This window comes from Hirundo rustica, chromosome 6 (genome assembly GCF_015227805.2).
Source record: "Hirundo rustica isolate bHirRus1 chromosome 6, bHirRus1.pri.v3, whole genome shotgun sequence".
Taxonomy (NCBI): Eukaryota; Metazoa; Chordata; class Aves; order Passeriformes; family Hirundinidae; genus Hirundo; species Hirundo rustica.
The window spans coordinates 54,037,435-54,064,598 of NC_053455.1; the positions used below are offsets into that span (position 1 = coordinate 54,037,435).

The window sequence follows — 27,164 nt, forward strand, 5'->3', positions numbered from 1 at the left end:
TACTTCTAATATGGACAATATGACTGAAATTTATATTTTTATTCTAAGATTAGTAGGAGATGAATGACTGGAGTGAGCCACTTCAACCAGGGAAAGCATGGGAGAAAAGAGGGAAAAAGTAAAGAAGAGAATGGAACAAAGGCAGTCTGAAAAGTAAGAGCATATTAATTTTCTCTTTCACAAATGTGTTTTCATTCCTTCTCTTCATCAGCAACTGCTAGACAAAACCATAAAGAATTTTAGTCTGCAGACAAGTTACTGAGGCAGAAAAATCTCTATAAATGGAATAGAAATTGTGGGATTTTTCCGTAGTGTACTGGAAAATATGCTTGAGACAAAAGAAACAAGGTGAACAGAAAGAGCTAGTCTTTTGGGAAGAAATATACATACATACATGTTTCAAAGTTATTATGCACTTATTACAAAAAAAGTACTTCAAAAGCCTGTCTGAGAACTTTTACCTTAAGATTAGATAAATCACTCAAAAAGTTCCCATACCTCTCCCGATAGAGAATGTAGAAAAAGCTAGCTTGGTTTCAGAGAATAGCTGATTTATTTTGCAAAATTCATAATCAGCTATTTGAAAATGACTTTTCTTATCCTAGAGAAAGAGGTTTTCCTTGCTCTAGCAAGAACAGTTTAGAACAGTAATTGATAACAACCAGAACAGTAACATGAAACTAGACCAGATGAATCTGATCTTCTAGGATAATTCTCTATTTTAAATATGCTAATAAACAAAAAGGCACTTAAATTTCTCCCATGTCCTGTGATCTATCTATAGACTTGTCCCAACAGTCTTGAGATATTCTTTGTAAGACCTCTGTGGTGATAGTCCACTTACTGTCTAGCAACAGGTGACTTGTAACATGATTTTCAAAAAAGTTGTATCAATGTTTGCTTTTGGAAATCTATTTCATACCTAAATAAAAAAAATCTATTTCACAACTAATCAGGTTTTAAATACATTAAAAAAAAAAAAAACCAAACAAGCCAACAAAAAACACACAAAAAAGTTAAAATTAAACTTATAGTCTATTCAGTTTCAGCTGTACTGGTGCTCCTACTAACAAGCCTCTGTTAGGGTCATAAACAAGAAGTGATGATACAAAAGTTCTTCCTAGAGAAGATTGCAAAAATTAAGTCACAATATATCAGACTGAAAATGAATTATCAGAAAATCAAAGTTGATCACATAAGTATTTGTCATGTGTATTTTTTTCCCTGCTTTCTATTTTGGTAGTTTCTAATATGCTCCAGCAAAGGCAGAGCATTTTCAGAAAACTATGATTTTTAATTGATGACAACATTTTTCTTTTCAAAATTATGTGCCATCTTTCTATACTGAGTAGACAGACATGGTATTGGTTTGTAACTATTAAAACAGAACTTCTTAAAACAAGACTAAAGAAAAAAATCTAGTGAAGTTGCTAGGAAAAACAACAAAAAAAAATTCAATTGAATTCAAACATATTTGAATCAGAACATGTCATATGCAGGTCCAAATGACTTCTATAAGATATTTACAGATTTGAAATAGAAAAACGAAACTGAAGTAAGAACATAAGAAATGAAAATTCATTTTGTATAGAAGGGTTAGTTTAATCTTACCTTAATATCTTTCTTTTTCTCTGAGCAGCCGAAGTCATTGCCATATATGAGGGCTTCTCAAATACTGGAGCAGGATTTTTGTTTCTTAAGGAAGAAAGATCAAGTCTGAAATAAAAGAATTACATTTTTTTAAAACATAGTCTTGGTAAAAGTCAAGTAAATTTGTTCCTAAATGTAAACAAATATATGGTCAGTTGAAATCCAAAACTGGAAATTAATTTTATTAACGTTATTTGCAGACTTCAGACCTGCACAGCAGCTTTAAGCATGTCATTTCACAGCGTGGAGAGGTTAAGTAACCATTTTACAGACAGAAAACATAAGGCTTAGAGAAAGTAACTTGCCTGAGTTACAAGCCACAATCAATTTAAAAAATGCTGTATGTTCTTTTTGGCACATATCTTATAAGACAGGGTAAGCTTTCAACTTCATTTGTTGTCACTAACATACTACTGTTTTTGAATAATGGCAGAATTGAATTTGATGTTGACCAAAATTGAGGGTTTGATTTTCAAAATGTTGGGTTTACTTACAAAATGGATATGAATGGAAAAACCCAGTTGTAAAGATAGACAGGATTAAATTACTTGACAATATTTCTCGCCCATATGAAAGGAAAATACCTTTGCAAGACGCTATTGCTGCATGGCTGTGTCTCCTTCACAGATGAGTAAGTAGACATTTCAGTTGTTTCATTTTCAGTTGTACCTTCATAGAGAATTATTGTTGAGTTCATGACAGCTTCATCGCACTCTGGGATTACATCACACGTGGTGTCCATAATACTGGCCTTTCTGACTGGCAGATCTGTACTGCGTGCACTGACTTCCCCTAGGCCTGCAAGGTGCAACGTATTCTTTACCACAGCCTGAGTACAGAAGCTTTGTAGCGGCTTTTTGCAAGAGTCTGGCGTATAGACTATGGGGTACACTTCCTTGGCAAGGGAATCCTCCAGGTGCGGGAAACTGCACTGGCTGGAGGCAGGTGACCTTGGAGCTAGCACTGGAGAGTCCATTAGCTTCCTCCTAGTTCTTTTCTGTGGTGGTTCTGTATATTCTAATACATGTGTATTTTTATTCATTTCTTGTGACGGCGTACCAAAAGAGGTGCCTGTGAAACATAAGTAACAATGGTTAGTACATCTAACTGCACGTACTACTTAAACCTTACTCTTTCCTTCATCTTCCCTACTGAGTCATTAGCTGAAATATTTACAAATATTATTTATTTCATTTACATATCAACTTGATCATATAACTGAAATTATTTCTATTGCAGCATTGTCTAAGATAGTATTTGCTATGACACTCAAAGTATTATAAACATGCGTAGGTTGGCATAGTTAATCCCAGAGGTTATAGAAATAATCACAACCTAGATCTCACACATGACAAGAGGAAATGGCAGAGTAAGAGTATTGAAAATTATTGCACCACCATGACAAACTCATATTTTAAGGTGGTACAATCACAGTAATCTAGAGCTGACTCCTGATCACGGCAATTTTTTTCCCCATCAAGTATCATGCAGAATAATGACAGACTGTTGAAAAAGGAATGACACAGAACCATTTAGAAGGACAAAATTCTCTGACACCTGCAAATGAGAAAGCAGGGTTTTACAAAGCAGGAAACAAAGAAGTTACTAGGATTCTGTCACTCTACTATAGCAACTGGGGGAGCAAAGTTCTTGACTAACAACTTCCCCCACCCCCAATAATAAAGTAAGTAATACAGTGTAATTGGCCATTCTCATTCATCCCAAGTGGTAATAAAGGTAACCTCCAAACTAAGACAGAAAAAGCCTTTTTTTTTTTTACTCAAGCTTTCACTGAAGGAGGATCATTTTGAGATACAGCTCACTGTTCAAATAGTGATTTACACAGTTCATAAAAAAATTTCTTTTTTTTAACAAATCAAGAACAGGAGAGGGCTGTCAAACCCCCTAGTGTTTCTATATTTAACTTCCAATACAAATTTAATTGAAGCGTAGTATCCTTAAAATGCCTATGGATTGGATCCCCCTCAGCTGGCAGCCACATACTCATACTTTTCCTTTCTGCATTGCCTGCTTGATGCCTATGAGCAACTAAACTGCAAAAAAGAACTTCTGCTTTTTAAATTGATGCAAGTTACTCAGGAATTAGCTAGGTATTCCTAGAAAAGTGTTGATAAATATTTATTTCTTTGAAATTTCATTCTATTTTTGCCTCAGACTAAGAAAACTAGTTTGAACTCCTCAGTCTGAATGCTTCTATAGTTCTCTCTCATGTTAACACTTAGGGCATTCTAACTTTTCCAAAAACATTCTTTGAACAGGACAAAGATTGATTAAAAACATGTATGTACTGTATAATTTCCCCTCCACAAGCTTGATTTAAGTAGTTGTAACTTTTTCTCTGCTTACCATTTAATTTTGACCTCGTCCAGTTGCAAACCAAATTTGTCAAGATGCTTTAAAAAAGCCAATTCCCTCAGAAAGTACCTTCAGAAACCATGTATCTTGGGGAAAAGGCCCAAGTAAGATCCTCACTGAAGAAAAGCCAAGGAGGGATGATCTCAGCACTTTTTGCCTGCACACTTTGGTACTGTACATGCCATATGATTGGAAACCCAGCTACGTGTGATGATGCCCAATTAGAAGATACAAAATAGAGCTGTAAGGGACAGCCAAGGATTTAAAAACCACAATGAAACCTAGACCTGTTCCAGGAGGACAGAACAGGGAGTATCACAGTGTGTACAAGTAGCAAGTAAATCAGATGGCTAGACAGGCCACGACTATGGCCACAGCAAGTCTATTCTATGTTGCCACAACTTAATTCAAAATTGAAACCATTGAAAAAAAAACCAAAGCAAACGTTTATTCCTCACTCAAGGTCTCAGTGTCTGAATGGAAAATGTTTAAACTGCTTTGGGAAAAGTAGTGTGGACAACTACATGAATGATTACAATTCTGTTACTTTGCTTCCAACTTCGAAGAAACACATATAGGGAAAACTTGAGCCTGAGTGGACTACCTGACATGAAATAACCAAATTGTGAATTTTGCTATGTGTGCACCTATGTACAGCTCACTTTTTGTATGTAAAGGACCTTTTCTTTGTAAAAATGCAAAATATATTATCTTGTACCTCATCTAATCCAGAGCCAGCTTTCACCAGGTGAAATGCAGCAGATTGCTAAAATGCAGTGCCTTGATTGTAATCTAAACTCTAAGCTAATTCAGGATATTCCCCATGAGTAGTGGAACAGAAACAGTAGTAAAATAGGGCCTGAATATGTTCCCCAAATAATCTTTACCTCCACCCAAAATAAAATAGGCCCACTGTGATAAGGACATATTTCTCCAAGACTTGGCTGGATTTAGTAACAAACAAGAAACTTATTTATGAACAATTTAAAAAAATCTACTCTCTGACACCATCAACAATGCTATGCTTCATTATGTACTTGCTCTTTAATTCTGTTTTAATAAGTACAATATATACCTAAGTGCAACAGACTAACAAATCTATAAAAAAGGTCCAGTCATCACAACCAAAAATAGAATCCAAACCCTCTTTAAAGACTTTTGATATCTTATATTCTTAAATACAAGAATAAGGTTTGAATAATCTAGTGTCTGAAATAATTATCCATTAAATGCCTCAGGACACACTTAAAATATTCTTTTTTTTTTAAATCCTACTTATATGCATCTGAATGCCTGTTTCAGGAAAAATAATGGTTAGAATTCTATTAGTCCATTGTTACATTAGGACAGGGAGGTTTCAGTTTCAGAAAGTTTGTTTACTGTAAGACACTGAGGTTTTGCTAATGTCCTAAAGTTACTAGAAGGAAGTCTGATGGAGAAACATTTTGGTGGGAGTGCCAAGGTTTAGAAGCTTCTACAGGCCTAAACAGTGGAAGTATTTTAAAATTAACTGTAAATACTAGCATTTAAATCATTAACTATATACGTAAAGAACACAAAAGTACTGCCAACATAAATAATTTGATGAATTCCATCATAATGGAGAGCACTTTGTACTGTAATTCAAGTAAACTAATAAAGACAGTTGCAGGAATTCTATATAAGGCAAATACAAGCTGATGGTAAAAACAAAGATCTATTTTAAAAATCTATTTATTTCTGGAATAAAGTTCATTATAAAACTAAGTTAAAACACAACAAGCTTTTCTTTTCATTAAGGTGTTGAAAAGAAGGTAAAATACTTAAGATGTATCCCTTCCCATAGCTTTTTGTGAAAATATTAAGTTGCTCCTAACACAGTAAACAGGTAAATAAACATCGCCAACAATACTGTATTTAACTTGGCTTCGCTAAATAACAGAAACCAGTATGATGCGACAAAAACAACTCCAAAATCCAAATCCCACTTCAGCTTGTTGTTCTACTGTATATCACTCCAAACAGTTATGATCTCAGGTAGATAAAAATGCAGCAAGAAAAACATTTGGACCCACAAAATAAAGATTTGCCATTGTTTCTATTGCCATCTTATTAAGGATGCAAGATACTGAAGCTAGTCACTAATTTTTTTTTTGCAAGTGCTTTTAATAGTTACTATTGAGAAGTTTATGTAAAAGGGACTTGGACAACAGAAATTGCTACAGGAACTCTACTACTTCCATAAATTTCTAAATATATGGTACTGAAGATGATACAGTGGAGAACCAATTCAGCCTATTTGTATTTCCTTAAAGAACAAATCCAAGTAGTTCCTGAATGAATGTCTAATGGTAATCATTAAGTATTATCATTATTTTCCTACTGAAAGATAAACAACATGTCCCAACTATAAAAAAAATTATCAAAAATGTTCCATAATAAGGCAGGGAAATTATGCTTATAGTCTATACTTGCTTCATGTTTTACAGCCGCTTCTGTCTTTTGCACCAATATTGTCATCATAATTCAGCAATATTTTTTATTTCATATACAAAAATGAATCACTTATAAACTTCACAGAAAAGCTGCAGTAAACTTTATGAAGTAGCTTAAAAGAAAAATTTGGAAGCTTTATTTTCTTAACTAGCATTTTTGGCTTCAATGCATCTCTTTAAAAATAAACATTATTCCAAATACATTTTGGAGAAGAGATCACATATTTGCTGATCCTTAATTTCAGGCTGATGTTTATAAAAGATAATTGTCAAAATTCTTTAACAGATTCACTCAGAAATTACCATAAGCCATCATCCACTGATCAACAACCCCCATCCAATGTATATGAGGTGGTTTGGGTCCTTAGTATCATTTATCCCAAAAGATACTACTCAGAAGTACTGATTTATCTGACAATAAATAGCAATATCAGATATTTACAGCCCTGTGCATTAATATGAGAAGCAGAATGCACTGTGTGTGAAACATGATTCACAGGAAAAGTGAGCAGAGCTCATGGCAAAACAACTCTGATGAATTGAGTTAGTTCTAATTGACATTAGGAACAAAATAATGGCCAAGACTTTGTCTTCTTCTGGAACTCATGTTAATACATGCATAAGGGGATTATTTCTGGAAACTGTGCTAAATTAAGTCTACCAGGTTGTTCTGCTAAAGTGAAATTAAGTATTAATGTATTCATTTCAATAAACATCTGGGCTTACACTGATTGATCAAATTACAACTCTAATCATACATTTTCATTCTTTTAACAACTGACTCATGGAATTCCAAATCGCAAATGAAGTCTAGTCAATGCATTTCAATTATTTAATATTCCTGTGACCCAAAGGCATCATCACTGTGATGGCAAGTTTCACAACAGGTTCCCAAACAACAGCTGCAAACCAAAAAAAGGTTCAAATCCAGGTTGCATTCTTGCAAGTCCCAGTGATCAGGTATACTGTTTTACACAGCATGAGCAAAAATACTTAGAAGTCACATAAGGCAGTATGAAAGAGCTGCTTAATAAGACAAATCTTTCCTATTCAAGACATATGTTTTTTCCTACTTTTAATCAACTTTTTTTTACTATGTACAACTATATCCCAATTTTTCCTGCCATACAAAATAAAGAATTGACTTTTCAGATCAGAATGTTTGTGACAAGGGGAGGCAGTGGACACCTTTTTTTTTCCCCTATAAATCAATTCCGTTCTCTTAGTGGTAACATACAGTAAGGCTTCTGGAAATGGAATGCTTGAAACAGTGCCAAGAACTTCCCCATTCAAAGAAATACTTGCAAGTACCAGTCAGAGCTCTCTACCCATCAGTCTGAATTCTGAATGCTGTATGGCTCCGCGTTAATGAACACTTAAGAATGGGCGCCTAAATATATTCTGAAATGAACTTGTTTCCACAGCTTGTGCTTTCTTTGAGACAAACAGTTAAATTGTTCATGACATTTCACATTTATGGTTACATTAAGCATACACAAGATTAATCTAAATTTTTAATGCTATGTGTCAAAAAAAAAGAGAAGATACTGGAAAGCCAGCATTTTCTGTAAAAAGCAACAAAGTTAACTTAGAAATTAAGGTCAGAATTTCACAAAAGGGGTTTAAAGATTTCAAAGGCTAAAGGAAAAACAAGATAGAAGGAGGTCAACTCCTTTAACCAAGTGTCACGTGCTTTGGCAAAGCACATGAACTTTAATTAGCTTTCACTAGAAATCAAGAGTTGATTCACAAGAATTGACTACCCTGATAATTTGACCATAGAAACAGAGACTGAATGAATGGCCAGAAAACAGCTTTATCTTTTCCTCCCATACTATTACCCTATACTATTTAATATAAAGAGACCCTTTCCTAGGAAGAAATTTTCATTAGAAATTACTGCTAATCAGCTGAAATTCTTCACTATTTTGAAACTCCTAACAGGAAGAAGGACCATATGACAAGATAATATCAAAATCAGTTCATATAATAAAGTAAGAACATTTAGATTTATATTCCAAGAACCCATTTCTGTAGAAGACTTTTAACAAAACCTAGAATGAATCCCACTGTCCGTTCACCTTTGCTATCCCTTCTCTTTACATTTTTTAAATTATTTTTCCACATCAATTGCTAATTTGACTTTCTTCTTCAGGACCAGTTACCAATTGCAGTTAATTCCAAAGAAACATACAAGACTTTAAGGTCCCGCTTTCATAGTTTAACCCATTCTGCAGAAATTACGTAGCTGCTTTGACCTTTTGGAGACACTGCTTGTAATCAGAAAAGTTATTTATGTGACTTAAAATACTTTATTTTTTATGTGAAAATACCCAATAACAATTAATATGCATTTGAACATTGTCATGGTTCTCTCAAAGAACAGCAGGCAAAAATTTGTGCAGTTAAAAAAAGTTTCTGCAATGATTACTGCCTCATCTTCTGCAACACACAGAATTCAGCGCTGTCTAAACAGATGGTTTTCTGCATCACTACCAACTTAAACACATAGTAACGACGGAGAGACTTGTAGTTCCTTAATGACTGAAACTTCCAAAGATTGGTAAGGAATACTACACACATCCCTAGATGCTTCAGAGTTCAACAAGAGATACAATTATTTATTTTGTAAGTCTACACTGAAGAGAAATGTTTTTCTCATAATGCTTTGTATTTTATACATGAGTGCTATCTCATCTTTGCGGAGGGATTTCACCTCAAAAATCATCTTTCAAATGTGTTAACATTTCAAAGCAATACCTGAGATTTGTTACTAGCAGACTTAGTACACGCTCTTCCTCAATCTAAATGCTCCAGACTTACAGGCAAAGGAATAATTGCATTGCCATCAGTTAACTTTTTTACCTTCTCCCCTAAATTATTTAGAGAAGAAATTTCCAAAACAAGGCAACATATGTTTATATTAAATGGGAGATTAAAAAAACTATATACCTCAAAATAAAAATAAGAACCAAATCACAAGAACTCAAATGCACTGCTCTTTCCTGATGACAAGATACAGCCCATGTAAATATGTTAAATGTGTAATATGAGGTTTCATATAAGGAATAATAACCACTGTGTTTTTCTAGTTGTTTTTTCCACCTTGGAACAAAACACTACTTCCTTCCCAATACCTTGAACAAATTATAGATAATAAAATATCAATACATCAAAGGTGCAATGGAATTTGTTTAAAACTCTCTTTAATTTTTTCACTAGGTTCTTAGGTCAGCCATTGCTAACATTCACAGACATACTTCCGAGATAACTTTAAGAAGCAGGAATTGGATTCTTGAATAATTTATTTCATCTTTAGAGAAAAAAAGAAATTACTACATCCTTCCCATTTCTGGTTGGGATGCTGCCCTTGAACTGCTTCATATTTTCCCATGCTAATGTATTTTTTCTGATTAACAATTTTTTGTCATTAGTATGTTGCATACATTCTGCACAAGAGAAACGGATTTCCATAAAAGAGTATCATTTAATAGTCCAATTATTTTAAATGTGAATTCAAACAAACAGTTGAAGAGGAGCTATTTAGTTGTGTTTGTGTGCTGAACATAAATTCAAGCACTAGTAAGTGGATTTACTCTTTTCCTCTCCACCTCCCCATTTGTATTGAAGTGATTGTGTCAACACCATTAGTATTTTAGGTAACCTTTCCCTAAAGGCTGCAAAATTTGGAGAACAGTTGTTTCTACCATGTTTAATCCTGCATCTAATGAGAGGGGGAAAGAAGTGACAGTAATGCCTCCTATTTCCTCTTCCAAAGACCAAAATGCAAATAAAACCCATAAAAATACCACAAAAGATTTTTGTGGTAATGTTCAGGCAAAGACACCATTTACAACTGCAAAAAAGGCTGTCTTAGCTGAAAACTGAAAAGAGTGCCCATTTGCTCACTTGAGCATAAAGTTCAACAACATTTAGGATAAGAGAATAATTAGAAAACCTTACAAATCAGATTTTCAGGAAAACCCCTTAAATAATGTCTAATGAGTTTAATAAAATAAAATGTTCATGCGGAATTTAAATAATAGTCATTTTAGTATTAATTTCACTAAGAACCAACCAGGCCTCTTCTAAAACAAAACTTCAAGAAAGGTAGAAAAGAACTCTAACAAAGCTTACTAGCATCAGAAACTGAAATTCACAATGATAACTTACATACAATGAGACAGAATTGTTACAATCAATGTTTTGTTACAAAGGATATTACAAAACTTCTAGATTAGTGTCTCTACCTATTCTGTCAGGAAAAAAAAAAAGTATCTCTACACAAAAAAATCTCAATAGCTAAAAACATATACCTATGATTTAAAATAAATACCAGCTTTCAACCTTGCTGAATGAATCCCTGAATAACATGGGCAGAATAAGGAGTATAAGCCTGCAAACCTGCTAACTTTCTTTTCCTTCTCTCTGTAGAAACAAAAGCAAACACACACTAAAAATAACAACCAACCCAAACTAAAATCAAACCAATGCCACCCTAGAAAAAAGCCCCAGACCAACCAAAAAACAAACCAATCAAAAAAACTCCAGCCCACTGCCAACACAGTCCGAACTTCACATTGCAGACAGTGAAACACTATGTACCAACTATTTGGTATCATCAACAGCAACACAAACGCGCCAAAAATCACATACACTCTTTATGAGAAGAGGGGCAATCCACAGTTTTGATAAAATAATTCTCAAGCTGTAGAGAAGAAGAAAGCTGTCAAAAGGAGGGAACTCTTTCACAGCTCGCTAAGGGTCAACGCTCTTTTTGGAACTACCAGCTTTTGAGAAGCTGAAGAACTTTTTGAAGTAGTATTTACCTCATTTTCCCTTGCTACCCATGCATGTCTATCAGTTACAGCTTATTAGAAGTAATGAGAAATCCTCAGGGTGTGGAGTGCTCCCTATCCACAGCAGAAAACACATTGCACTGTCAGGATGAAATTTTGCATGTAATCCATCAGAACAGCATTGTCTATGAGGATTCTTCATCCCTTTTTACCCAGACTATGCTCCAGGGTAACTCACTTCTAAAGCTAAAGAAGAAATGCAAGACAGAGTTATGGGGAAAAAATGGGGCCATCAGGATATAGCAAAACAGTCAGTTCCATGGTAGATGTGGTGAATCCTTTGATTCTTGGAAACAAGCTTCTAAGATATTGTAGCAAATTGATTCCAAGTGAACCTGTAATTAATAGTAAAGCTCATTTCCCTCAAGGCTTTTATTAGAAACTACACAAACCTATACCTGTTTAACGTTTCAAGTAATTTTAACAGAATTATAACCAACTAACACTGATTCCTTTACCATCAATGTCACATGAAAGATTCAAATGCAATTTTTAATAGCACTCACAGGATCTATGAACATGGGTTGTTGTAACAAGAGGATGAACACATGCTGTGTTTGTCTACCCATTGAAAAAATAAATTTCTTTCCTATATCAAATTAAGAATGGTGTAAAATTTAAGGAAAGTGGGTCTGAGACTCAGTTTTACATTTGGCTTCAGTATCTGCAGAAGTGCACGTCTGTGTTTATGGATGATATCTGACTGTGGCAGAGAAAAAATTAATGATATACTTACGGCATGGAGTGTTTGGTCTGCTCACAAGCTGTGGGAATGAAAAGATAGCTGACATTTCTACTTCATGGTTTTGATTCCTTCCTACAGTCTGGTCAGCCCAAGCTACAGATTTTTGTCTTTGAATCAGCTGCTCAACCTCTGCATATTCAGTCTCACTTAAGTCATTTGTCAGCCCAGCCTCTTTCAAAATCAGGTATTGCTTGCGAAGAACTGGAAGTGCAGTATTTAGTACTCTGTAGAACAGCAAGAAGCAAGACAAGTTTGCATAAGAAAACAAATTTTAACCAAGAAAACAAAAAGCTTGAGAAAAATCTTCTTTCTGTTTCAATTAAAACTAAATTCTCTAAATAGGTCTTCTCAAGTTACAAGTGTCAGTCTTATCCCACCTGCCATGAAACCATACTTACTTTTCTGTTTGCTTATTATACTGATCTTGAAGGGACACCAGAGACAACATGTGTTCAATCTGAGCTTTAAGGGCCTGAACTTCTAGGTTTAAATGACAATACTGCAGATCTTGACAGAGTTCCTTTGGGAAATTAGGAATAAAACGAAAATCAAACAGCTGTACATCAAACTGGTAGGAAGAAACTAAAACTTAAACTAAAAATAATATTAGATCAGCCTATATTGAAAAGTAAAGATGGAGCAGAGATATATTATTATAATAAAGTTTTATAGTAGAAAAGTATGAATTATTTGATTTTTATTTACATGCATAAATATAACTGTAGATTTCTTTGACCAATAGTGTGTATGCTGCAACTAGCATTAATAATCCAACAGGTACACATGGATGCTTATCTATGCATTTCTGTATACTCTCTCCATATGTTTTACTTCAATTACTAAGCTGTTCTTAAGTCAGAGGTTTTACCCTTTTTCAAATTCTCCTCCCCATCCCAAACCATGAAGAAGTGAAAGGACCATACTTTTGGCATACACCCATCTTGACCCAGAAGGCGCATTTCATTTTCAACACGGTGAAGCCATTTGGTATTTTCCTCAAAAAGATTGGTCTGCTCTTCTTTTTTCTTCTGCATGCGTACATCGTGGCTATTAAGTGCTGAAAGCCTTAGATCTCGCTTGCAAGTGGCCTAAAAAAAAAAAATCCCCCCCACCAAATAATCAGCATTTAAGGTGGAAACTTTCAAATTATGTTCACCAAATTCTCTTTTTATATATAAAGATTTTTTCATTACTTTTATATAACATAACCAAATAATTCCTAGTAACTTAAGAATGAATAAGAGGAAGCAATTTTTCTGCTTTCTCTATGCAGTATGTCCTACAAAAAGCCCGTTAAAGGATAAAGCATTGAGTAAAAGGAAAACCCTCTATCTTCAAACATCAAACTCTTCTGATGTTCATACTGTTTCTGAAATATGACAACTAAAAGGCACAAAAGCAGCAACAGCAAGTTGGATATAAGCAAGGCAGTGTCCTAACAAGGCAAAGAGTACTCTTTTCTTTTTAGAAGATAACGATACTCCACTGTTTATCTCAAAAATTAGGTCACTACATCAATAGTCACAGAGGAGTGATAATCTGTGTGTCCCAGTTTAATTAAATATTTATGCATTAATTCATTACATAATTGCTTAAGCAAAACTTACGCAATTATACCAAAATGAAGAGATGATACCCTGCAGTACATTACAGAAAACTCACCTTTTCTACTCTTTCTTCAGAGCATATCAGTTGAATTTGTTCATGACATTGATTCTGGTAATATTTCTTTAGTGTATTTTCTTTCAGTTTCTTTTCCACCTTGAGGTATTCTTTTCTGATTTCCTCACGGTTTGCAAAAACATTTTTAAGTATTTCTTTGTATCTAAAACCAAAGGATAATAATGATTTATTGAAGACTTTTTATGACCATCTCCTTTGGTAGGGGAATTTTCAATTTCAAATTAATAAAATAAATAAATTAAAAGGAAATGAGTAAAGCCTATTATAGATAGGCACTAAATAAAATGTCAGTACATCGGTAAGAATTTTATGTATTTGAACTGAAAATGGGACGTGAAATTTTGAAGAAGTCACTAAAAATAAATCATCATACTTATGAAGACAACAATGGGATTTAAAAGACTTATGTGAAGAGGCTTCAGACACCTTTCTCTAACTCCTATGTTCTCCACTTCTTACATCAACTTATTAAACAGATCAGAATACTGTTGTCATAGACAGACATGTTGTTTAAAAACCTGCTAGCTATTCTCAAACAAAAGGGAAACCACAAATGTCTGCAGACACTCACTTTCCCCAAAGTAGCTGTACAATTTTCATCACTAATGGATGACAAAAATCAGAACATTCATCGTGTTTTAACACATACTAGGCTAGGGGGGAAAACCAAACTAGTGGTCAAGGAGTTATTGAGTAACCAGTTACCTGGTTACCCCTAGTCTGCCACACAAGTCAGAATAGCAAGAATAACAAGACATGGAAGCACTGCCATACTGCAATATAACTTTCACTGGTGATACTTTTTCACTTCACTCCTGAATACTGAAAATGCTTCAGTACAGAATGGCCAAAAAGATACTGTGTATCTCAATAATAACTAACCACATATATGAAGTATTTCATTAAATCCTACGTTGTTAGAACTTTACGTAGAAATAAAAGCACAGTTTATAACATGCAAGTGTTCTAAAGACATGCAACATTTGAGGTTAAAGATTTTAGCATTAAAAAACCCCATAAAATTAAAAATGGTAAAAAAATCCCCAGGTTCAACTGCAGAACAAGTTGAAGAGACAGTCTTGTCATGTAACTGACTTCTTGCCAGTGTTTTAGAAGTAGCAATTCTATTTCACAGTCTAAAGTTTGGATTACTGAGTCATTTATTCTATTCTGAGTGTTTTATACTTGCCTTTTAAAAAGAAACAGAATTAGGAAAATAATTCCTCTCCCTGGATTTAGAAACTCAAGAGGTTTTCACTGAGTGTCAAGAAGATGCCATTGTATCTAGGTAAAAATGCGTACTAAAACACTCACAGAATTTATAAGCATTATTTCTTTAAGGAACAATAATCGGCTAATGGTTGGAGTCTATGATTTTTGAGGTTCTTTCCTAACCTAAAAGATTCTATAATAATGAAACATTGAGCTCCAGAGTATCAGAGTTCTTACCCTAGGCTCTTCCTACCTATAGAACTATACTATACTACAGATCGCACACTGCTCAGAGAATTTTTGCTCTCCATGGTTCCTCACAGCTGCTTGGGAAACACAGCAATAAGGAATCAAAGTGAATCCTCTCAACTTCCATCACAGTAAAAAGCTGGGTATAATTCAGATGGGGGTGGAGATTCTAAGTACTCTCCTTATGAGCAGCCATTACTGGTAAACCAACCTTTTGTGTACCTATATTCACCAGTGTTCCAAATACAGCATTAAGTATAAAAGCCTTTGTGGATTCAGTCTTTCAATAAGCACATTTCTGTTCTTATGGAGTTAGCTTTACCCTCTGGTCTTCACTTGAAAATTCACCACGTCACCCGGTAGGCATATCCAAGGTATGAAGCCCCTATATGACCTAGGGTCAAAGAGCTCAAGGACTTGCTGATGTAGTTCTTGAGCTAGTGTCCACTGTCTACCCTCAAAGGGCTCAAGACGTCAAGGGTTGGCAGACAACACATCTCCAAGCTTTAGCAGAAGGAGAAATGACTTTTATGTTTGAAGAAGCAAGTGGTGTACCCAGTGAGTCTCTTTCAGATAACAGTAATGCAAAAATCGTGGGTATCTGGACTGAAATACAAGATCATGGATAAGGCTGTCTTCCCTGTCCAAACTAAAAGGGAGAAGGCAGCACAGTATCTCCAAAACCTATAAATGAATGGAAGAAATCAACTCATTACCCACACCATATCAGCATGAGGAACCCAGCAGGAGATATTAGAAAGAAGAGTATGAGACATCCACATCCTTTCTGATGTCCAGAGGGACTGGAATAGGTTTACATGTGGCCCTTTGGATTCTCCATAACAATGAAATGCAAACAAACATTCTCTGACCAGTAAATCTTGGCATAGAGTATGTCCAGACTTCTGAAAAGATATTTTAGAGACCTTGCCCTTGACTAACTCTGCCCACACACAAAGAATGAAATAAAGGGCAAACCACAGGAAATTAAATCAATCTTAAAGACATACAGTGCAAAAATATGCAGGAAAACTGTCAGAACTATCAACATGACTTAAAAGCCCACACTTCTTTTGAAAACTAAGTTTAAATAACCAGAATGAAAGGGTTTATTGAAATGTCTGGAACGCCACTAAAATAAAGCACAGTTAGAGAACACCTTGTTTTGAATGTTTTTTTTACTATACCTCAAAGTTTTTCAGGTTAAAAAATAGCACATTCAAAGGGGAAAAAAAAAAAAAAGGTAAAAAAGTTAGCTTAATCAACTTAGGTAATCGTCAGAAATATGAGATGAGATATGCAGAGACACATCCAGAAAGTCCTTTGCACCAAAACCTACCCTCTTCATGGAATACTATGGCCTCTGCAACAAATTGATTCTTCACGTTTTAGTTTGTTACCTTTCGTGTTCTCTCATGAGAGTGTCACATGAGAAAAGATACACAGGAACACCACCAAGAAGAAAAAGAGGCCAAGAAATATTAAAGCAATAGAAAATAAGGAATCTACAAACATAAAGTGAACCCTTTGTAGAAAAATTTCCAGGTTTTGTCTCTGTCAAACCTTGCAGGAAAGATACGACTTGAATTAGTGCCTGCCAACAGTCGTAAGAGCTGCTGTCATTTATGCAAACTATATTCTGCCTACCCACAAACACAGCCTGGTAAGAAGCTTTGCTGGAAGCCAGCATTCATATGCTCCTTCCTGTCACATGTAATTTCCTACAATCCCCCCTTTCATTTTAAAACCACCACCAAATTGTTCTAAAAAGAAACAACACGTCAGGCAAAGCCGTACCTAGATCTAAGTAAAGCAATGTTAAAATGAGGAAACCAATAATGAAAAGAGAAGGTTTGTTTTACAAATGCTTTTACAAGTTCGACAAACTCCAGCTTGGAAGCAAGCTCATGGTGTGATTCATTTACCTTTCTATTTCCACTCGCTGGTTATTTGAAAGTTCTGCAGTATTGCGATTTTCAGGAATGCTTGCTTGGTTTTCTTCATATTCTCTCAGTTTCTCTTTCAACATTAGGATCTAAACCAAAAGAAAAACCTTTTAGGTGAAATGTTTTTTGCTCTTTTTTCCAAAAATTGTCATTTTGTGCTGATATTGAACAGCTTTACATGTGGCAGCATGTGACATTCCTCTCAGAAGAAAAAATTCTTACTTCTAAGAACATTAGAACCATATTACCTTATAGATTCAATCCCATCAACTATTTTTTATATTCAAAGTTAAGAGTTAACCTTTTCAACCTCTTATCAACAGATTTTTTACATACCTCTTTCTTTTGTTCATTGCAAATTTTGGCATATTGGCTTATGTGACTGTCCAAACTAACAACGTTGCTCTTTAACTGTAAGAAAATAAGTTAGAATTTAAAGGCAGCTCCTTCATGTTTTTATGCACAATATACACACTGCGTATATGTACTATGTAGCTACACAATCACTATATTATGAGGAAAGATATTAAAAAAATTCTGACTTGTAAAAGGAGAATAAAACTGTCAGCTTTTGCTGTCATCTGTTGCACACCCATGGCCAGGACATTTCCCCCAATGAACCAGGAATAATTACGTTTACATATGCAAGCACATTTTGCATTTATTCAGATTAGTTTTACCGTTTAAATGTCTGCCTTGTGAGTTTTATTATAAAAGCTACCTTTAAGTATGCAACAAATGGAAACTACAGTGAACCCTGTATTACATAAAAAGAATTAGAAGCTGCAATAAAAAAGTTATGAAAAAAAAATTAAGAAATAGAGAGCAGAAGCAGGACATTACAGCTTTTCATTTACCAAGACAATTTCACTGAGCTTCTTGACTCCAGCTGAATTCTACCTGTACAAACCTGGACTGGCTGTTGTACAACTGGTCAGAAACTTTATTAATATACTTTACAGTTCTGAGAAAGTAATAGCAGGATACTAAAAAAGATATGAATTCTACCAGCTGAGGATTATTTCTAAATTTCATGCTCACAAAACAAACTGTTTCAAACTGACGGCATCATCTCATTAATGAGGCTATGTTGCCTTTAGGCCAGATTAGGATCTACTATGTATCTACTATATCTATCAGTCAGATAAGGAAGAGCTGACTGTAAAGAGAGATGAAACAAAATTTTGAGACAGAAGTGAAGGAAAATACAGTATTCCAAAAGCAATTATTTTTCTTTTAATACTACACTATTGTACTTTGACAAGAGACCAATAAATACGAATATACTCACAGAAGACTTGATATCCTTTGCTCGGTTTGCATACTTGAGAGTATTATAGGTATCATCATAAAACAAAGAAGATGGGCTAATAGCAGCTATCATTATTGTTCTGCAATTTCCTCCAAGAGAATCTTTCAATAAACGAGTAAGCTTGCTGTTTCGATAAGGAATGTGTTTCTTGCTCTAAAAAGAGTGAGATATATATATATATATTTATGGTTTAGTTAACTGGACTTTGAATAAAAGTCTGCTTAGAATTTCAACAGTAATGCAAAATGTGACAGCCATGAAACTTTTCTTTGACATAATTAATTCTTCTTAGAAGTATCTATACATCTTAAACAGTTTAAGTCCTTTGGAACTGTTCAACACCTTTACAACATATGTATTAACTAAGTTACTTTCTGATGTCTGGATATGTAACGTCTATTTTTGTGATGGGGCAAGTAACAGAAAAAGTAAACTACATTAAAGTACTTTCAGTTTACAAAATCATCCAGATTGGGAAGGATCTCTAAAATCCCTCTAGTTTAATACTCTGCTCAAAGCAGGTCAGCTAGAGTAAGATGGCAAGGACTATGCCCAGTAGGATTATGATTACCTCCGAGGATGGAGATTTCACAACTTTGCAGGCAACACAAACTCTGCTTTGTGAAGCTACAGATTTTTTATTTCATGATACTAAGTTTTGTCACTAGGAACCCAATCCCACATCAAATAAATCAATGTGATTCTTTCATATGTCCGTAGTACAGATTTTAAACTCCAAGTTCTCCTCCAACAAGATGGTGATGAAGACATGCAGTATCAGGAAGGGAAATTAAATCTGATTTTCCCCTGGCATATTTGAAGGAGGAGGAATTTGCTTGTCAAGCAAAAGGACAAAAAGTGTGTTATGGTAGACAATCAACTTTACTTATGCAAAAGTTCAGGAGGTTTCGTCATTGTCCTACCCAATTTGTACCTATTCCTTGCTTTGAGCTGGTGAGCCATATCAGGAGACTGACTCACTGCTTTGAGCAGGGATGTGTGTGTGTATGGATGTATGTGAGACCCCAAAAGAATTTGTTGACATTATTTGGAAGAGGTGCTGTTTTATGCTGTAAAAGCTGCTTTCCTCTAAGATTAAAGGTTAATTGTAAGGTTATTCGTGTACTCATGCAAGCTTCTGTACATATGCTTGATTTTGAAGAATGTAGATAAGAAAAGCAGGTACTATTCATCTTTGACACTATCCTTAGGCAGCTGCACATAATTTTTGAGAATTCTCTCTCATTGGGACTGTCTTCCAGCTATCACAGATATGATGGTGGAAACCCTATAGACAATCCTCTATGAGAATGATGATGTGAGCAGTGTCAACAACGTAAACCACATCATTCAATCAGCTTAGCACTTTTAAAAATGTTTTCAGAACACAAGGAAGCAAAGACTGCATGGGGAAGCAGCACATACCTTTGGATCTGCCAATGCATTAATAACATTTCCAAGAGCAAGCAGGGACCGGTTAATATTTGTTCCTTCTACAAAACGAGCCCCCTTGGCACTTGTTGCATTGGCACGTTCAGATCCTGCCAGGTCAATGAGAGACATTTTGGCAATACGGATATTTTGATTAATACTAGCTGTTTTATCTTGCTGCCGTAGGTAAATCTACAATTGAAAAAAAAAAAAAAATTAAAAAGTAACCATTAACCAATCTAAGCAGTAAATTAATTTTATAGTGTAACAACTGTTTTAAGACTTTTGTATTTGAATCCTTCTTGTAATCCAGGTTAAACCTTTTAGCACATATCTAATGTCAACAGGCATTTTGGTCTAAGGGAAAATAGTGAATCCATTTCTGACACCTTTTCAAGTCCCTTGTTTCATGTATTAGTAAGGGAAGAAGCATAGTATAGTTGCAGTGAGTTTGACTGAAGTAGAATTAATTTTCTGCACAGCAGCCCATACGTTTCCTAGACTTGTGACCCAGACAGTGTTGACAGCACACACAGGTGATTAGCTTTTGCTGAGCAGCAGTGGTATGGTGTCAAGGCAGTGGGCAAGAAGTTGCAAGCAAACAGCTGACCCCAAGTGACTGAAAGTTGCTCTGAGTAGTCATTGTGTGAGGAATGGCTGGGCATTGGTCTGCTGGTGGCAAGTAATTGTCCCCTCTGCCACTTTCCCTTCACTTAAGCGAACCACAAGGCATTTCCTCTTGCTTCTGATTCTCTCTCCCATCCTGCTGCAGAGGATTAAGCTACCAACTGGCCAAGGTTCACAAAGCAGCAAAGACAAGTGAGTTTTTTTACAGGGAAAATTAATTTCACAGCTCTTGATTCCTCTGCACTAAAAATGCATATCACACTCCTGAACTTCCAATTGAAAGGTGTTCCTTTTTCAAATGCACATTTAGGAGTACACCATAATGAGATGTATAGGGATAAACCAGGAAAAGGCTGACCTTTCAGTGATTTAGATTTAATTGTATCTTCCATTAATAAGAAACAATACTCATTTACTGCTGTGAAAATACACTCCAGGAACTTTTCAAATGTGATGCCTCCTGAAGCCACTTGTTCCCCTTCATCCTACTTTCCTGAAATCTTCACTGTACAAAGAACTAAATGCTTCTGCTTCCTTCTGCTGCTGAAGGTATTCTTTCCTCAGGTTTATAAGGAAGTAGACAAAGCACGAATATACAGTCAGTAAGAAGAACCAAAGTTATCCTTAGATGGTTTTTATACTTCTTCAGTATATATTTCCCCCTCTTTGGTGTTGAGTACCTTGCCATAGCTAATGGTTACTGACACATACATGAATGCCCTTTTGGACAGTGAATTAGGAAAGAGCTGCCATGAATATAAGGTGACTGACTAGTAAAGACAGTATCTCACTACTTCTGTAGCTTTAAGCTTTGTGCACAAGAAATGAAGTCTTCACAGTACCTTGTAACTGAAAACAGATTGACAAGTATTGCAAATAAATAAAAATTCTTATGACTTGCCATGAAATGTAAATCTATTTCAAACAGATAGGTTTCTGTATCAAACAGTACAATTAAGTTCAGTTGTACTGCTTCCAGTATAAGAGAGAAAAAACCCCTAAACCTCAGGCTGGGAACACGCTACCAGAACAACACAGCAACTATCATTAATGAAGTAGGGAAAGGTAGAGTGACAGCCAAACCATGTTGTATGACTCAAGCTTTTGTAAAAACTCAAAAGATACAGGAAATGCCCCAAAGCAGAACACTCTCAACAGAACAGTGAGGCAATTCAGATTTTCCTTTCAGATGCAGTAATTGCCTAACCCAGATAGATATTTCAAACCTAAGACATATGGTAAAGTAAGGCAAAACCTACATCTTTAAAGTCAGCTCAGAATGTCCTGGGCCAAGACTCACCAATTTCTGAGTCAGTTTCAGAAAATATCCTCTTCCCATAAAGTTGGGAAGAAATGCCAAAAATAACATATCTACAAAAAAGCAACCCTTAAAATAATAGAAACATTAAAAATAAAGAGAAATCATGACAGCACTAGGGATTTCTCATCACTTACATCTCTGGAAGTAAAGACATACTTCTGTTACGCAGAATGTCAGAGATTTGTGGAAATATATAAGAAACTGAAGCGATTTATTTAATTGCTTGCCACTTTTAGAAATGCACAGAGAAAAAGCCTGCCAGATAATAAAATCCAGAGCTATTTCCTAAGTAAAGGTGAGGGAGATAAGACATTCCAGCACAGCAAGTAAACAAACAGAAATCAGCAGTTTGCTCTGATCTGTCTGTAGCACTGTACCTCGAGCCTTTCTAAAGGCAGCACACATACACGACAATGCAGCTCTCAACCCAAACAACTTCAAAAGAAGTCTTTGTGCAATCATGTACAATGCAAAAGGGCAGACCTCAGGGGGAATTAAAAACAGAAAGGGCAATTTCAAACATAAGTTTAAGGTATATAGGAAAACAGAAGCTTTTAGAGTGGCAATGACTTTTGTTCTGTTCTACATTTAGAAGCTGGTGTTTTTTAACTTTGCTATAGTTATTTAGCATTGTCTAAGTCTGCAGGTACTGTTAAGACCTTAACAGTTAAATGCTCTAATGCAATGACCAGAATCAAATGTATTTTAATATTTCCAACCCAGAGTGGAACAAATAAATTATTCAAGATACTGCTTTGCAGTATATAACAGCAAACAGAGAAAAAAAAAAATTGATAAGAGGACTAGTTGTTAAATATGATAGGTTGTATTTATAAAGAGAAGCCAGAAGAAAAAGGCAGTGTAGCCAACACCAAAAATCTTTGGAGAAGTCTTAAGTTCTAGCATGTTTGTACAACACATTCAAAACTCATTTCTGAAAACTAAGAATCATCATTTCAGTTTTCTAAAATTTGATCCATACTAGGATATTAGCAAATCACTTTATTGTAAAAATTAAAACATTAACCAATAAAGTAAGAAAGCACTGCTTGAGATTCTTAGTTTATAATCAGACATAACTGCATTCTGTAAATTATTTTTCCCAGAGAAATACTAAGTAACTTCATGAAAATAGAAAGCATTAACAAAACATCAATAACTTTCAGTTTATAAGATTAAAATATATAAGAATATTAAAGTTTTAAATTACCATTTTGCGTAAGTTATTTCTTCTAAAGCATATAAGTTAATAAGGCATAAATACATGTTTTATACACAAGTTCAAACAATTGGAATTAGATATCTTTTCACTGCAGTCATTTTTTCAAACATAAACACTAAGAACCATTACATACTTCCAAGGAATAACGAGTCAACAAGAAGAGTAAACTGAAAAACTTCAATCCCCTCATCCCCAAACTATGGTTCAACACATTTTAAAAGTAAAACCAACTCACAGTAATGACCACTGTTTATAGGCTATATCATCTTACCTGAAAGACAGCATGGGATCGGGAGGAGGAGGCATTCACATCAGTGGGATGCTGAGTTCTATTTTTATTTCCATAATCCAACATCTGAAGGATTTCCTCTGCTGATTTAGGCTTTAAGAGTAGAGCAAAAGACAAATACAGGTTTCTTTTCTTTTCCATCAACTATAAGAATACACTGATTCTAAGATGCATTTACATTAACATTCACCTTCAAAAAAAAATAAACTAACTTCAAATTTTAGCTACCTATAAGCAAGAGAAATTTTCCTGTTTTGAAATTTAGGCACTTCAAACAAATATTCTCTGCTAAAAAGCAGTAAGGTATGAAGAGCAAGCACTTAAGGGCAGCAACTTAAATCAGAAAATGTTTTTAGTAAAGAATTGAAACAAGTCTGAAAGATCCTCCATGGTTAGAATCAGCCTCTTTTAAGAATGTCTGGACTTTAATTGGTGTATCGCTATTTAATGCCTTAGTATAAGAAAAGTTTTTTTTCTCACAAGAACCAAGGTTTGGGAAGAAGGATGTTCACAGAGCTAGCCAAACTCAGAATATTTTTTCCTGCCACAACATGTAACATACACAAGAAAGCTGCAAGAAAATAGGCCCACAGGAATTGATTTTCAGATTGGAATACTAAGTTCCATCACTGACCTTACCAAAGAATCAGTGTGCTGTCCTGGAAAAGTAATTTAATATGGAACTTTTCAAACATGGTTATTTACAAACAAAAACAACCTTTAGATTTCACAGCAGTGTAGAGCACTCCAAGATGTTAATGAAGGCAATGCCAATATATTTTAGCCAAAAAAAGAAATCACCCAAAATCTGCTGGATAAGCATCAAGCCAAAGGTATCTTTTTCATAACAACGACTGAATGCTTCTATATTTGCATTCTGGAAGACTAGCATTTTTTTTCCCACAAGGTGCTTTTTACTAATAATTAGATTTGTAAGTTACTGGTGCTTATGGCCAGAAAAAAAAAATCCACTAGGAAATGACCAAATTCCATATAACTCTCAGAATAATGGGAACGTTTCTCAATTATCTCAAGCGCATGATAAGTTTCTATAGATATTTACATACCTGATGCAATGTCAGACCTTGAACTACCACCCCTTGCTGGCCATCTTCACGGACAGCCAGAGGCCCAGAGCTGACCAGCAGATCACGTATCTGTTCATTGTAAACCTTTGAAAGGGAATTTAAAAAACTTTATTAAAATATCCTCCCATTGTTGACAGAATTAAATAAACAGAAACCTCCAGTCTTTTTTGATGCTCCCTTAAGACAAAGTAGTGAATTCATGCTACAATTTTTTTACGTTTTTCCTATACTGAACTTAAAATATTCAAATCACATGATTTCTCTTTAGGTTTTAGAAGTGAGTAATTCTTTCTAGTAAATAATCTTCATTCTTTATTGAAAAAAATTTTTTTTTTTTTTGCAAAAACCAAATTTTGCAACAAGTATGAAACCAAGGCATTCATTTTCCTCCATTGTACATCACAATCCACACTTCAGCGATATTTTAGTTCAAACCTACATCTGTTAAAATTTTTAAATGTCTGATTTCTTGGTCTGTGAAAGCACATGGCACAGCAAACTTTCCCCATCTCTTCCAACCCCTCCCAAATACCAACTAGAGTCCATTAAGAGTTTGAGGGAGTTAGAAAGATAACCAGCAGTTTAGTTTCTTTAGCTAGAAAGTTAACCACTTAGTTATCTGCTCATGCTGAGCAGATAACCATAACTAAACCATACCACTATCTTTGGTAGTACGCTCATGGTTATATGGTTAACTGCTCAGCAGCAGTGCCAAAACATTTACTTGTGAAAACAGAACATCATTTTGTTGTGCTTTTTCACAGCGCTTTTAGGATGTGAACTCCTAAAACATTACCCTGAAATGATATTTTCTTGTACACATCAGCAGATGTGCAGAGGCACATAACAGACGAGCAAGACAAATCATGAACGTTCAGTAAATACATTAGAAGCAGTTGCTTTTGGGCAGCCTTCTGTAGAACATTAACAGATGCCTAGAAACACCAAGTTTGCACAGCACAATACAGTTCCACTCCTATAAGGACATATTTTGTCAAGCCCCAGAAAGGAAAGCAAAACCACCTCATCTTTATTTATAAATTATGACCTATTAAAAACAACGTATACCAAATGCAGGAACTCACCTCTAAATAAGAGACAGCAACATCACATGTTTTATCTTCTTTTATTTGATCCATGCGTTTATAAAGTGTCATCATAGTTAAATACATTACTCCAGGATCTTCAGGAGAACCTAACATTGTATGTGTCTTTCCAGCTCCTGTTGCACCATATGCAAGCACTGAATTTTTCCCCCAAAAAACAACAAAGCAAAAGCATGTAATTTGTTTGTAAGGTAATCAGGAACACAAAAGTCAAATGAATATTCACAGACCTCTGTCATTCTCAACAACTGTTCCAAAAATGGATTAAGTTTCTTACTTAAGCTTTACCTTTCACATCTGTGATTAAAGAGAGATCTTGCAAAATAACATTTTTGAATTTTCAGTTCAAAATTCATTCACTGACAAATTACATGGAAATATTAACTTACTCTCGTAACTCTAAGCCATCAACTTATTGCTGACAGGCATTTCATTTGCTCACACACTCCAGTAGCCAATTAAAAAACACCAAGACCTTCACAAAGCAGGTTACCACACACTCAGTGACACAACTGCTTCTGCTTGAATAACTCTAGAGGACTCCCATCTGCACATATATTTCAGATAAAATCCCCAAGTCTACTATAAACTTAACACAACTTTATTTTCAAAATAGAGTATAGCTATCCTAACCTTCACATGCTAAAAAGTCAGCATTTCATGTCTGTGAATTAAACCACAATGCTTTATTTCTGTCTCAGGGTTTTTTAATGCCTCTGCAGCCATTGAACAGAAAATAGAAACCTTGAGAAATTCTTGGAAGCTTTTAATTAGAGGAGAAAAATAGCAAAGTTACCTGTACAGTTATATCCATTTAGGAAGCCATCAATTAGATTTTTGGTAGTATGCTCAAAAACTTCCAGCTGGGATGAACTGTCATCAAAAATGGCATCAAACATAAATTTAAGATCCTTTCTTTGTCTTTTGTTAATATCCCTATGGGTCACTTTCTTCCTGTTAAAGAAGCTAACTTCTTCCTCCTTTGGATCAAAGACCAATACATGCTGGTCAATAACACGGACAACCCTGCTAAAGCTGCCGTGTTTTTCCTTTTCAGTCTCTGGACGGACACGGACTACCACTTTCACATGACTACAGACATCTTCTTCTTTAGCAGGAGTCATCCCTTCTATTCCTCAGCTTCCCTTCCAACACTCTTTCAGACGGAACAGATGAATCTTTTCTGCAATTGATAAGACAGGTTTTATTTGCAATATAATGCCTTTCAGTCTTTCAAACAGTTCACGCACTTGATCAGGCACCCATACCAGATCCACCCATCACTTGTCAATAGACTGCCCCAATGGGAGACTCTGGGAAACACTATAACCGGCCTCAAAAAGATGACTTAATTCAGCACAGCTTTCAGAAAGCCAACTAGCAGTTCCCCAGTAAATTCTCAAGTTTATTTCAGAATTCAGATTACTAAAGTGACCTACAGGCTTTCCTTTGTAACAGACCAAGCTTTCAGATGAGATACCACATTTCTCTGGACTAAAGCGAGTAGTTTTTTTGTTCTTCAGCAGAAAGAGGAGCTGCCTACGTTACTCTCCATGGATTATTGATAGTCACGT

At 35.1% G+C, this 27,164-nt stretch overlaps 1 protein-coding gene across 3 annotated transcripts in view; it reads right to left on the bottom strand.

The window, feature by feature from the left end:
- The window catches only part of KIF18A (kinesin family member 18A), a 31,046-nt gene that overhangs the window by 3,381 nt on the left and 501 nt on the right, over window positions 1-27,164 (bottom strand). For all 3 annotated transcript variants that reach the window (XM_040068222.1, XM_040068225.2, XM_040068224.1), the window contains exons 2-15: window positions 26,387-26,773; window positions 25,570-25,727; window positions 24,464-24,568; window positions 23,379-23,489; window positions 19,932-20,129; window positions 18,486-18,659; window positions 17,531-17,605; window positions 17,174-17,283; window positions 13,767-13,929; window positions 13,028-13,192; window positions 12,503-12,624; window positions 12,096-12,328; window positions 2,235-2,721; window positions 1,612-1,716 (exon numbers count right to left, since the gene is read on the bottom strand). In XM_040068222.1, coding sequence (XP_039924156.1) covers window positions 1,612-1,716; window positions 2,235-2,721; window positions 12,096-12,328; window positions 12,503-12,624; window positions 13,028-13,192; window positions 13,767-13,929; window positions 17,174-17,283; window positions 17,531-17,605; window positions 18,486-18,659; window positions 19,932-20,129; window positions 23,379-23,489; window positions 24,464-24,568; window positions 25,570-25,727; window positions 26,387-26,714 — 2,534 coding nt within the window. In that variant the 5' untranslated portion in view covers window positions 26,715-26,773. The remainder of the gene's footprint in view (window positions 1-1,611; window positions 1,717-2,234; window positions 2,722-12,095; window positions 12,329-12,502; window positions 12,625-13,027; window positions 13,193-13,766; window positions 13,930-17,173; window positions 17,284-17,530; window positions 17,606-18,485; window positions 18,660-19,931; window positions 20,130-23,378; window positions 23,490-24,463; window positions 24,569-25,569; window positions 25,728-26,386; window positions 26,774-27,164) is intronic.